The sequence below is a fragment of the Pelodiscus sinensis genome, chromosome 2, assembly GCF_052426305.1.
Source record: "Pelodiscus sinensis isolate ZL-2025 chromosome 2, ASM5242630v1, whole genome shotgun sequence".
Lineage (NCBI taxonomy): Eukaryota > Metazoa > Chordata > Testudines > Trionychidae > Pelodiscus > Pelodiscus sinensis.
In genome coordinates this window covers 193,066,430-193,080,629 of record NC_143053.1, presented here as the reverse complement: position 1 = coordinate 193,080,629, position 14,200 = coordinate 193,066,430, and the positions used below count along the sequence as shown (strand labels likewise).

The 14,200-nt window shown below is 42.2% G+C and overlaps 1 protein-coding gene across 1 annotated transcript in view; it reads right to left on the bottom strand.

The window, feature by feature from the left end:
• The window catches only part of ZNF385D (zinc finger protein 385D), a 518,904-nt gene that overhangs the window by 180,316 nt on the left and 324,388 nt on the right, over positions 1-14,200 (bottom strand). Inside the window, exon 3 of the mRNA XM_089776010.1 lies at positions 10,589-10,731. Within this exon, the coding sequence (XP_089632136.1) occupies positions 10,589-10,731 (143 nt within the window). The remainder of the gene's footprint in view (positions 1-10,588; positions 10,732-14,200) is intronic.

The window sequence follows — 14,200 nt, the reverse complement described above, 5'->3', positions numbered from 1 at the left end:
TTCTCTGTGCCACTTAGTCTGGCTGCACGTAGGGTGCCAGATGGTTTCAACAAAAATACCGGACACACTTGACATTATATGACAGTCTGTATTACATCTTAGTTAGAAAATATTGGAAATTTATATTTTCTCATTTATATCTTCTCAATTTGTTTCCCGAACAGAAAGCTCAAAGACTGGACTGTCCAGTTCAAAACTGGACACCTGGCAACCCTAGCTGCACAAGGTTGCACGTGCTGCATGCCTCTGCACAGCATGTGGCCAGGCTGTGCCATGTGCCGCTACTCCCTCTCCCCCCCCTTCTCCAGCTTCCGGCATACTTGCAAATGGTAACTACTGCACTCACCATACAATCCCTCGCCAGCTTCTGAGGATGCCTGGGACACATCCTGACTGCTGCTGGGCAGGGATGGTGGGGTCTGGCTGCTGTCCTCTGCCACCTCCTCCTCCTCCTCCTCCTCCTCCGGTTCCCTGGGTCGGACCACTGGAGTGGCCACTGCTGTGTCCACCTGGGCCAGCAGGGAACTGGCCATTTTGTCCCCCAAGATGCGTTGCAGGCGGTGGTAATGGGGACAGGCAGTGGCTCCTCTGCCCCCATGCTCGCTGGACTGCACATAGGTGAGGCGAAGGTCCTTCACCTTGGACTGGACCTGTTCCAGGGTCAGGGCTGGGTGTCCCTGTGTGGCCAGCACCTAGGCCATGTGGGAGAAGATTTGGGCATTCCTCCTCCTGGACTTGGGGTCTCAGAGGGCCTCCTCCTTTCCCCAGAGGTCCAGGAGGGCAGTCACCTCAGCAGTGCTCCAGCATGGAGCCCGCCGCTTGGTGCCCCTGTGGGCCTGCTGGGTGCTCTGGGGTGGCTCCTCAGTGGGATCTAAGGGACCTGGCTGAGGCTGGGCAGCTGCCATTGCTCCTCCTGGCTGCTACCCGGGCTGCACGTGGCAAATGGTTGTGCTGCGTGCCTGTGCCTTTAAGGGGGGGGCAACTAGGGGGAACCTGTGTTTTTGACTGGAGGCCAATTCTTGTGCAAGTACACATTTGCCAAACGTCCACACTGCCCTCTTGCGCAAGAGCGCCTGCGCAAGAAAGCTGACGCCTGATAAAAAACAGCATAGCTCTTGCGCAAGGAGCCGTCTCTTACCACGCTGTACTGTACATTTACTTGCACAAGAGTGGATGGGCAGTGTAGATGCTCTGCTGATTCTTGCGTAAGAATGGCCGTTCTTGCACAAGAAGCCACGAGTGTAGACATAGCCCATGTGTTTCTATATAGGTTCAGCGCTGGTCTAGAATCTCTGACCCCTGCAGCCTGTCAGTAACATACCGGCTTCAACCAGCTTTTGTTACCCTTTGAAGGCTGCACCCAACACCCTCCCAATCCCAGATTTTCCCCCAAAATGTGAGTCCTGAACTGTCCAGTCCTACCTGAAAGAAGTTAGCATTCAATGGCTTGCTATTTTAACTGGAGTTACCAAACAGTTCAGTCTAAAAACAGCACTGTACTGGATTAGATTAAAAAAACAAAAACAAAACAAGACTGGTCAGTATCACACTCAGTGGCCAAAAGTGCTGCTGCCTTCATTTTCTTTTGTGAACAGGAGAGAATTTTGCGTTCTCTACTCCTCTCTCATAGTCCAGTGAAACTGTGACATGGATATTTCTAAGGATCACCCCTCAAAGCAAAGTTGATTAAAAAAGTAAAGGTGGGGACTGATGGAGTAGGGGGCTCCATGCTTTTTCCTCTCACTTGTTTGGGGGAAATACAGGTTTGCTGTGTCTAGGGTTGCCGATGGTTTCAACAAAAATACCAGACACACTTGATATTACATCACAATCTACACGACATCTTATTTAGAAAATGCCGGACATTTATATTTTCTCAATTTATTTCCTCAACATAAAGCTCAAATACTGGACTGTCTGGTTCAAAACCGGACACCTGGCAACCCTAGCTGTGTCTCCCGCCATTTCCTCTCCCTGCTGGCTTCAGAATCCAGTTTACTGCTTATACGTAATTTGTGAGGAAAATACATTCCTCTGTTCAGGACAGATCTTTTGAACAACTTTTTCCTAGCCAGGGCTGAGTGGTTTTCAGCATATGCTAATAACACCTATGGAGAGATTTTATTACCACCTTACTTATAATGTTGCAACATATATTTCACCATATTATTGATCAGTGAATTACTCATTTTCAAATGACACTTTTCAAGGCATATTTTGTACAAAGATAATTACAATAGTGTGTAAGGTGTCAAAGGGGTGCTTTTGCTCAAAATGTAAAAATTTTCTCTGGTGAACATGCATGATTATTTCCATGCCTGTTCTTGAAAATTGGTCCATAAAAGAACAAAGAATTGATTGTAGATAAATTCAGAAGACTAATTATTCATCTAGATTAGTGATGCAAGCAAGTGCCTGTGAATATGTTTGTCTCATCATCAGAAATTTTAATTAATTTAGAATGTTTTTCACTCTTTTTTTCCTCAGACCACAATAATCAAATAATTTCTTTAAGTGATTCTGTTTCACTTTAATTGCAGCTTTTAAAAACAGGTTAATACCAGCCATCCATATTTAAACCGTAGATTTTATGATTATGCCACCCATTAAAGGTTTTATAGTCTTTGCAGTATAAAATAATCATTGATCTTTTTCATCTGTGTGCTATTAAGACAAAGAATGTAAACATCAACTGATTAAAACATTGCTTTAAATGCTTTATTAAAATTTATTTTTAAACACTCATTAAGACTTGACAAATCTGAAGAGCTCTTCATTTAATTTCCTGTATGAGGATACTTTGCATGCAAAATAGAGAGCTTGAGGAATCCTCAGACCCCCAAAAATGGCCACTCAGGAAGCACTGAGGAGGATACTATGACTTTCAGAAAGTTTCTCATCTGGTAGTCCATTGTGCAGTGCCTGCTAGTACGAACACAACACAGCAATAGTTACGTGGGAAGTCTTTATTCTTTCTGTGCTACTAAACATCAGTATAACAGCAAACATACATAAGGTCTCTGGATCCTATTCATTTTGTTAAAATAAATAAATAAATTACAGCAGCAGAAAATTGGAAAACACCTTTGGGATTTTTAAAGAAAATTTACCCTCACTCAATTTCAGCTCAGGATCTGATAATGGATCTGATGAGTTTTCACCTCCAAGTCACAATCAAATCCAGTCATTTGCTTGACAACTGTTAATATGATTAAGACTTAATGGCAAGGGACACTTTTGGCAAATTACATAGATGAACCAGTGGGTGCTGGTTATAAATCTGACTATCAGTAGGGCAGCCTTAGAAGTACCAGAATGAAAAACAAGCCTCAGTAAGCCACGATGAGTGACTGAACAAATAATACACTCTCAATAATATATTGGAGAGGCTGTGTTCTATCATATAAGAGTTGGAATTTCATGACTGATTCCAAGAAGAGCATTTCACTCTACATGGATATACTTTGAATGAGAAGGAATACAGTCTTCAGTGACTGCTCAAAAAAGATGACCCATAAGAAGACATCAATGAGGACATTCAATAAAGCCGTGGAAGAAGGTGTTATCTTTTGACCAATATTACTGTTCTACGAATTGGAATAAAATATCATATGTATGGTCCATCAGTACCTGAAAAGATGGATCTACCACTGACCTATAGCATACCCTGAACAACCGGTAGGCAGCAGGAAATAGAGGAGGTAAACAAAGGAATTATATTCTGGCTATATATAGAATATAGGGTTAGGAGACCCAAGATTTAAAAAATATCATGGATGTTATGCTGTTAAAGGGAGAGAACAACTTAGTGTGATCTTAACATTTGTTGGAAAAAAATTGATTACTGGATTACTGGAAGGACAGCAAACACAGAAAGAGTGTGAACACAGCTGTGGCAAACATAATTTAAATTCAAATGGAAACTTTCAATGGATTTTCTTTTGGCAACATTCATCAAGTTCTGCCCAGGAATAAGCCCATCTAACCTTGCAAGAGTACTGCCATCCATCTGGCAACATGAGCCTGTTGCTCATCCTGAGCACAGAACAGCTTCAAATTCCCCTACTAGAGCATAATCCTAAAAAGAAAATTGCAGAACATTTCTCCCCAAAACTGGCAGGAAATTCAAACAGCTCCAAGAGCAGGGCCAACAGAGCTGTTGAAACATAAGGTAACATTTAGAATTCGATTACAAGGACACCATTGTTGGGGACTGAAACTTGCTGGATACCTAACTGACTGAGTGGCAAAAAAGGCTGAAACCTAAAAGAAAGAGAGCAGTGGAAAGCAGTCCTAAAGCAATGACAGTCAGCCAGGCTCACCCCAATATAGGAGGATCAGCCAATAGTACAGAACCAGAATAGCAATTCCTAGCACCTCTGCCATGTCTTGTTATTGACATAAGACACAGATGGAAGATATGAGTATGGTTGGAGCTACCTGGGGTTGTTAGCAGTAGCTGGTCTAAACTGCTCTAGACCAAACTCATGATGGGGTAAGCACAAAGAGGACCAGTGTGCTGTGCTTCTTGACCTGTGTGCCCTTCAGTTATAGCAGGGGATCTGAGTCTGGGCAGCATATTTCAGAAAGGGCACAGAGCATAAAGAATTAAAGGATTCAGTAAACAAACCTAGCTTCTGAAAATAACTGAATGTTTCATACTAATGTTGATTCATTCATGTTTTGTGAGTATCACAACAAAAAACTCAGAATTATCTGGATTTTGTTTTCTTTGCCTACTCCCCTTCACCCTCATCTCCTTTTTCTTCTCCTAACTCTAGTTAAATGGGCTGGCCACAATGTGGAAAACAACATTATACTAAAAGAGATTGTGAACCAGGCCATTATTCTTAAATACACCCAGCTCCATTATTCTTAAATACACCTTAAGTCCAATTAAAAATATTTCAGTTGCCATTGCTGGAGATGTGAGCACTAAGGAATCAGACAACAAAAGGAAGACAACAAAATTCCTGCTCACAGAAATTTGTAAATGACCAGCCAAGAAGTGGAACTGTGAGGCTCTTTCTTTTTCCTTTACCAGATGCAGTCCCTCCTGCCCTGTTTCACCATTAAAATGTAAAAGGATTTGGAGCACTATGGGTTCTCGCCTAACAGACTGCCTTCACTTTTAAGCAAAATTATACATCAGTGGCAACATAAGAATTAGTTCTTGTTACCAAGCCCTTGTATAAAAATGCTCTTTTGATTCATGCTACATTGAAGCCATGTTTTGCCGTGACTACCCCTTCCTGAACCAGAGCATTCTGACGATTGCACTTCAAAGTACATTGTAGCCTGCAGAGAGTAGTCACGCTCAGCTAACTCAGACACTGTGGCCATTTCGCAGAGCAATACCACGTCTCTGGTTTTCATTTTGTAAATTTCATACTACCAGTAGTGACAGTCTGTAAGACTCACAAATATTTCTAGTTGCCCTGGCCCCAGAAACTACATTTAATCTAGGAGAAACAGCTTTTTCCTAGCTAAAAAGCTGTCTGAGATCTTGAGCCTGAAGAAAATTTTAAAACTTCTTTTGGAGGGCCCTTTCTGAGTGCCTCTTCTCCAGATGCCCTGGTCCTAAACCCAAGTTTTGTGTACTGTCTATTCCTACTGATCGCTTGCTCAGGTTACTTACATCAACCTTTTGTGTTGCTTGGTGGAATTGTGTTGAACAGTGCCTTGGACCTGTGCAGGCATGCGAGCCTGCAGGGGGAGAAAAGCAGCTCCCAGCAAAAGGGCCAGTCCCAACTGCTCCCTACTAACAGGTGTAGGAAAGGGGTTGAGGAGGCCTCTGTTACCTGGGCACCAGCTAACCAAGGAGGCTGGGCTGGAAAATCTGACTTACCCGTTATAAGCATGTTCATCCATTTTCCAGGAGACAGTGCTGCTCTTGTTGCCCAATTCTGTTTGTTTAATGCCTCACCATATTCCCCCCACATGGCTAAGTACTCCATAGACAGCCTTAAATACTACAGCATTGTGTAAGTGGCTAGAAAAAAGTCAAGATGCTGAAGGTGAACTATACATTGAACGCAAGGCCTCCATAGAATATTTTGTCATTTTAAAATCCATGGGTAGTCATGAGGGGGCGAAGAGCCCCTCCCCCACACTGAAGGTCAGGGAGTAGTCCAGGCCCAGCTGGCTGAGAAGGCCCCGCCCCTCCAGCCCTGCTGGGTATGCTCCCAGCAGAACCAAGGTATAAAAGCAAAGACAGCCCTGCAGCGAGGGAGGCCAATCTGGGAGGCCAGAAAACTACAGGGGTACCAGGGTGTGGTGGGAAGCAGCCCGGGGCAAAGGACCGGTAGTGTGGCTCGGTGTATAGTGGCCGGATTTCCCGCTGAGCAGGCAGGAGCCATAGTCTCTGCCTAAAGGGCCCTGGGCTAGGACCTGGTGGAGAGGGAGGGCCCAGGTCCCCCCCCCCCCCACCCCCCACACACACACATACACACACTCTTTTCTCTACCCTGGACAATCAACCCCTGACCCTGGAGAGGCGACTAGGCCTCAAAAGCCATATTTACCCTGAGAGAGAGGCATTGACTTTGTGATGAAGCCGAGGGGGGGCGGGGCGAGTCCCTCGACAGTAGTATATCTCGAACAAACAGCTGCAACTCTAAATGAAGCTGAGACTCAAGCATAACGATGGGCTTCTTGCTCACCAAAGGGGTATGCACAGGAATAAAAATTTGTCTGCCTTTGCTTTCCTTACTTCCCACAGCTAGAGCAGCTGTCTCTCCATCTCTCCTGGAGTCCCAATCAGTATCAGGACATCATTATGCTACACAATGTGTGCCCATGCACACATGCTCTTAAACTGAAATGCCTAGTCACATATAACTCTACATTGCTTTTATGTCTAGCTCAGCTAGATCCAGAAAGTTATCTGGCTCCTTAGATCTATTGAAAAATGAATGTAGCCTACTTTTAAGCAGAGTGGTTCTCTGGGAGCACATTAATGACTTCACTGCACTATGATTTGTTCTAGCTGCACATGTCTAGGCAGAATTGTTTTTCATTTATAAAGCCCTAAATGGCTTGGGGCCTGCCTACCTGAGAGATGTGTTCTCTCCCCTGTGACACCACTGCAGCTGTAAACAAGCAGAGCATTTAAGCTAGATTCCCTCTCCCTTTCCTTTAGAAGACAAGGAGCTTCTGGAAAGTTGGCAGCATGGGGTAAAGGAATCTGGAACTCACTCCCCGTTTGCTCAGACATAGTCCAAAATTGCTAACCTTATGCATATGCTGCAAATCCCATCTGTTTGCTAGTGCTTTGGGAGGGACAGATGGGTCTTTTCAGGGTCTGTTTCCTGAGATATGATTTATGCTTTCTAGGTCTCAATAATTTGGTCAATGCTAATATATTTGCTATTGGAATGGGTAACTCCACTAGTAGTGAGATGGAAGATAACACAGCATTTTAAAAACACAGGGTTAGAACACAAGAATTCTAGATATTAGTCCCAATTCTACTACTGACTTGCTGCTTGACCTTAGTTTAGTCACATAACAAAATGAGTTATTCATTTAACTGGGTAGTGTAAAGGAACTTTAGATCATGAGCTATAAAACACTCTACACACTCCCTTTTCCCCCTCAAAAAAATCAGACATGAGCAAATACATTTAGGAAAGCCATCTTTGTCAAATATTACATTTGCTCTGTTTCTCTCATGCTAAATGTACATCCTTGTCAGAATGTCCAACTGAAAGTCAGATCTGGCTTGTTTTCTCCCTTCTCCTTAGGCTGATTATGTTCTACTGCAGCTGACATGTCCCCACAGAATTTTTTCAGACTGGAAAGAATTTTTAGAAATATGCAGGATGTCTCGGCTGACCTACATGTTTACCAAGTGCCTTTATCCAACGCCGGCATACAAACTAAATGTAGCTATGTTCAATATTATCTTGTTCATATGGAAGAGTGGAATTTAAAGTGTGATGCTGCAATACAGAATGTAGGATTGGTGTTGGAGCCATGAAGTATGAGAGGAGGCTGATAGCAGCAGCTTGAATGACTGTATCCTCATGTTCAGGAATGTCACATTCAGCAAAGGTGAGTTTAGCAGATGGCAAAGAATCAGGGTTTGTCTATACTTGAAATAAGGCTCCACTATGCTGTTGCAGCCGCACTGCCGTAGGGCTTCAGCATAAATGCTACCTACGCCTAGCAGCAGAGGTAATCCCCTTCCTAAGAGGCAGCAGCTAGGTCAACAGAAGAATTCTTCCATTGACCTAGCACTGTTTACATGGGGGGGCCTAGATCAGCTTCACTGTGTAACTCAGGCATATGGAAAATCCCACACCCTTGAGCAACATCGTTATGCCAATCTAATTTCTTACTGCAAATCAGGTACAGCTTGAGGTACAGTAACAGTAAGACTGCATGAGTTTGCAAGGGACTAGGGATCCTGATACATTAGTTCCAGTTTGGCTGAAAGATGGGGATAGAGACAGAGACAGTTTGTGATGGGGCAAGAAAAGAAGGGGCTGCTAGTAGAAAAACGTTTGGTGATTCGCAACAAAGGGTTACTGGTACAAGACCCTTTTTATTTACTCATTTCCTGAATACTTGTAATGCGTCTTTGTTTTCCAAAATGTACTATGGTAGGAATATATATGCCTAGCTAATAAATACTTAAGATGCGACACCCAAGAAACACCCATCACTTTTGCAAACATGGGTAGGAAGGCAGCTCTCAGAATGCACCAAATCTCTCTCTCACACGCACACACTCACTTTTTGAGGCCATTTTCTGAAGCACTGATTCTGAGGAGAAAGGTCACTCCCTGAAATGGCCTTATAATGCATGCTTATCAGCCACTCGAAGCACTTGTATGTCTTTGCAAGTGCCACTCAATGGTACATGACAAATAACCCTAATCGGGTTTTGTTTAAAAAGAAACAAACCAAAAGGATGTGTATGTGGCTTCGTAAATTATTAAGTTGTTCTTGAAGATGTTGAGGGATTCAAACAGCCAACACGGCAATTCTGTTAGTGAATGAAAACTGCCAAGTTAACTGACAAACAGAGACATTGTAATTGGCCAGTTTCACACACTGGATTAAATGCAAAAAGCAAGCAGCAAAAATCATGACATTTAAATCAAGGTTTTAATTTCTTTTTTCAATTTCATAATAGGCCAGGGAGCCATGGAACCAGAGAGAAAAACTCAGGCTGTGGCCTGACCACATTTTTATGAGGCCAGTGGTAAATAGTATGGCAACCCCATGCACCAAGTCGAAACGCCACTCACTCAGATGTGGTTTGGCTATCCCTTTGTCATCTTCTGAGTTGGTGGCACTGCACCCCAATGCATGGGTCACAGTGCCTCTGAGGTATGTGCTATGTTGCAACATCATTCACTCAGATTTGGAGGGATGGGTGTATGGGTTCATTGGCCTGAGGGACCAGATTGCTGGTGGGGTAGAGGATTTTCAGAAGGAGAGCAAATTAATGTCCTCTCCCTTCTTCCCTCAATTTGCCCCTTCCTCCCCAAATTGAAATGGTGCTTCACCGCCCCTGAATATGAAAGCATGTGTTCAGTAACACAGGCAAGAAAAACTTGGAGGGGAGTTAATTTTACTATATTTTAGTCTTAACAGGGTGTCTTTCAAAGAGGGATATTCCTTTAAGGGAACAGTTGCTTGTATTTTAGTACATTTTAGTTACTCTATAGTAAATAGAATACCCATAAACATAGAGAAATAGATTCATATTTAATTACTTAGATTTCTTAGTATCAGAGGGGTAGATTTCTTATCAATTACAAATTATACAGAGAATTGACATGTTCTTTTACTGCTCCGAATTCTTTTACTGCTCCAAATACATATGAATTAGAATTATTTTATTTTGATTTGAAAGTTTCAGCTTCTATCTTTTCTTAACGTAATTCCTTTTCAATATCTAATATTTACACACAAGGCAAAGGGTTTTATGCATCTTGTAAAAAGGGGCTATGGTTGGTGCTTGCTTTTAGTCCTGCAATTGGTGCTTGCTTGCTTTTAGTCAGGCAAGTAGTAAAATTCAGCAAATATGATATCAAGTTAAAACCATGCTACAATGTTGTCTATATAATTAATTATCTCAGCAGATATAGGAAATATGGAAGGGTTATGAAATAGGCTTTTGTTAAAAAAATGGATAAGAAAAATGTTTCCCAAAAATGATGAATCGCTTATTATTAGCAATTACTGAAAATACAACTACCATGGATTTTAATTTTAAGGGAAAACAAAGAAAAAATCCTCAGCTGAAAGAAAAAAAATACATCATTTTGTTTTCTGATATTCAACTGGATAAGTATACTATGTATTAGTTATGTTTTCATTGTTGCTTCATTTTGTCCCTGAAGTTTTGCCCTGCACATGTGTTACTATTTAAGTTTTTTAGTCAAGCATGTTGGTGACTGACAATGGAATTCTATCATCATGAGAGCCATTCCTCTTGGCTCCACCCTGTAACTCATATACCAAAATGTCCTCAGACCCTAAGTGAAGACAAAGTTCCATTTGGATCCTACTTGTGTCTTTGAAGAATTATAAATCTGTGGAATAGACATTAATCCATCAGTATTGTACTTACTGCATTGAAGTTGGGGAAGAGATTGACTGCTGCTGCTGTGTCCAGGGGAAATGGAAGAAATGGTTTAATATCCAGCGATGGCTGTAATGGTGGGGCTGGAGTACGCACCAGGGCTGGAAGAGCAGGGCTCTGGCATGTACCACCTTTAAGGAAAAAGATGAACGAGGCTAGTAAGCAAGTGATTATTGATATGAAAAAAAAAGACTTTTAAGCAAGTATCAAGTTAAACACACACAAATTTGTATTTACCATTGTGAAATTACTACCTTTTTAAGTGTACAAGAGGCTTAACTAATGTTTATTATTCTTTGCTGAAAGACTGAAAATCAATCAGTTCTCTAAAATTAGCTAGCAAAACCTCCATTTCCTTTATTCAAGTTAAACTTTTCTTTAGATGGTCAACCAACCTGATTCAAGGTCAAAATCAAAGCTGAAAATAGCCCTTTACTCAACCATGCCATGTCAATTTAGCTCCTAAAGACTTAAAAAAAAATCTTCCGTGCAGTAAAAATGATTTCAGCTGGTGACTGTCCAACATTCTTCTGTTCAGTTGTTCTAAATTTTATTATATGCTCGTTTATTTCTCTAGCCTAATAACTTCAGAACTTAAACCTAACAAACAAACCGAATCTTGCTGCCTCAAGAGCTGATCAGTAAAATTCTATTGTGAATGCACAGTTATAACACAAATACCACACGAAGGAGGGTCTGTCAAAGCTCTGAATGCTAGCACAGTTCAAAAGGTACTGACAAATACTTTTTGCTGTTGTGCTAGAAGGACTTGGTTCAGAACTCTGTCAGGCAGCAAAGCTCCTCCTTGCTAAAGCTGCCATTGAACGATTCTGTGGGAACATTATGTAAATGAAGAAACCCCCTTGCATACCAATAAGGGGAAACCTGATTGTAATGGCCGGTGATTTTACAGACTTGCTTGCCCCTTGCCACAGATTCTAACATAGTGCACAGGATATTGAGCAGGAAATATTCAAGCCCAATCTCTGCTTCCAGTGTCTCCCATGTTTTGGTTACATTCCAAAACATCCATTCACTGTTAATTAAAGACTGTTTGAATCCTAGGAAACTGTTGAAATATGCCAGTGTTCCTCTAATCTGAGAGGCAGGCAGCAGACTGTAAAACCTTCTGGTGAGAGGCCAAGAAACATTCAAAAAACAAAATGTGAACAGAGTTTTACTCCGCCTCCCTCCCCTCACTGAGATCAAAAATTTCTCCTTCACTCACACACTTATTTCACAGATGAATAGTATATTTTTTCATTAGAGTTCATATATATAGCAGTCTAAATGACACACTAAATCTGTCCACATTTGGCCAGCAAAGCTGCTAACTAGAGTTGCAACTCAGTGCTTCCCATTGGGGGCTAACAGCATAACATTTAATTATCCAGTTGAAGCAGGGACATCAGCATTTTACCTTCTCGGTATAAAATGTTTAGCAGCTGGAGCCAAGTGATCAAAGACAATATTTTTTGCCATCTTTTCAGATCCTCTGTGAAACATTTTACAAAGTATTACTGAAAAATGATGCCTTAATTACCAGTACAGCAAAGATATTAACTTGGGGCTCATCATGGTCTCACACGGGTTTTACACGGGGGTAACTGCACTGAACTTGTTGGCGTTACTGCATCAGTGCAAGAGTGAATGGGATGAGGGCCATATGGTAAGGCAGCAGAATGCACAGAATACGTAAAAAAATACAATAGGAAGTTCGCTTTCACCACAACCCATTAGAAAGTTATTTATCAGCTGCTTGGTAATGACTGAAATCAACAAAGTGGCTCCTGCTGGCAACACCAGACTAGATGAACATGTGGAATGTGATTATGGAATTATTACATAGACTATATAAAAAACAATTCTGACCGGCCTCAGTGCAGTGCTAAACAAGATAAATCCAGCCAACAGAGGAAGAAAACTAGGCAAATTTATGGGTAAGCAAGAGGGTCTCTGGGTGTTTGCAAAGTATTATTTCAAGCTGGCCACTGACTGTCAACAACCCATATAACTATGAAGTAAAACCCTAACCAAGGTACCCATTAGATGCCAAATATTTCTCATGTCTTTGAGACTGATACCAGATCATGCATTGGGAAGCTCCTACTAGTTACTTATACCTACTGATGAGTCCTCAGTCTCCAGAGACTAACGACTGGACAGGAGCATACGTAGGTAACATTCTGAGAGTCTGCTTGTCGTTTCAATGACGTGAGACCGGGCTCAATAACCTAAAGTGAGCATATATAATTACAAGCCGTACCCAAGTAGACTACATGTGACAGGCTCCACTCTTCACAGGGAAACCACCTCCAGAGAGACATCAATGCTACGGTAACAGCATTCGCCAAAGCTACCGGTCCTGATTATGTACAGAGATGGCACTGTAGTCCCCAGCTTCTTATAGAACGGCATGTCATTAAGGATAAAGTGACTCCTATCAATGTCACCTGAGAGAGGCCTGAGCCACCTACTGCTGCCTCCCCTTCCTCCCTCATCTCTGCACAGTGCCATCCAATGAGAGGAACACTGTTAAAAAAATAAACTCCGGACAGCTCTTATAGGCCATTGGTTGGGACTTGGGGCTTCTGGAATTTAGTTTCAAAACCCAGCACAAGGACACTAAGCAGCTGCTCCACACTGTTGCACAGTGTCAGACGTTCACCCTACCTGCTGTATATGTGTCATGACGCTATCTGGGTCTCCACAATTTAATCTTTCTTTAAAAAAAACGCTTATTTTTATGGGTGCAAACATCACATTTGGTTTACTTCGCAAATGTAAACTAGTGTGGTGCCATACTCCCACATCTGGAAACACAGGGCCTGAAGCAATGGCTTTGATCTGACATAGTGAGTGGGGGGTAAGCCTCAGAGGAGGAGTGGAGCAGACGTGGGGCTTTGGGGAAGGGGCAGGGCAAGAGTGTTTGGCTATGTGCCATTAGAAAGTTGACAACTCTAATCCTGAGATAAAGCTGTTCTTGACTCTCACTGCACTACTGCTTTTTAAAGAGGCAAGACATCTTTTAATACTTCAGTACCGTTCACTGTATTTTGCAGACTAGTGATACTGTAGTTCAGCCAGAGTCCCAACAAAACGTTCAGATCCTAATCTGGATCTGAACCTTTCCAAGGTTCAGGAGTGTTTGTGCCTGGGGTTTGAGCTCTGCTTCTTTCCTCTGAAGGAAGAAAAATATATTACTATTTAGAAACACAGTGACTTTGGTATTTTAACCAAGTTTGAGGCAATCATTTGTTGTCTGAGATTCCAAATAATTTAAAAGCCCAGCATGACTGCTTGTCTGCTGGAGTCACTGATAACACATCCATGGTAAATCCAGCGCTTAAGCTGTGCAAGGGTCTGCCAGGGCCGAATCCCAGCACCTCCAGGCTTGGAATGTCACAGCCTTAGAACTTCCAGGCTTCCTATGCCATTATTAACGTAAAAAAATTGCTTGAACCCCTGCATCTAGTTGCTTGAGCTCCAACTCTTCTTTCATTGCACACTAAGCATTGTGTAAATATGAGCGAGCTGGTTGGGGGGGAGGAATTAACATCCATCTGAGCCTTTGCCCTTTCCTATAACTAAAAAGCTTTT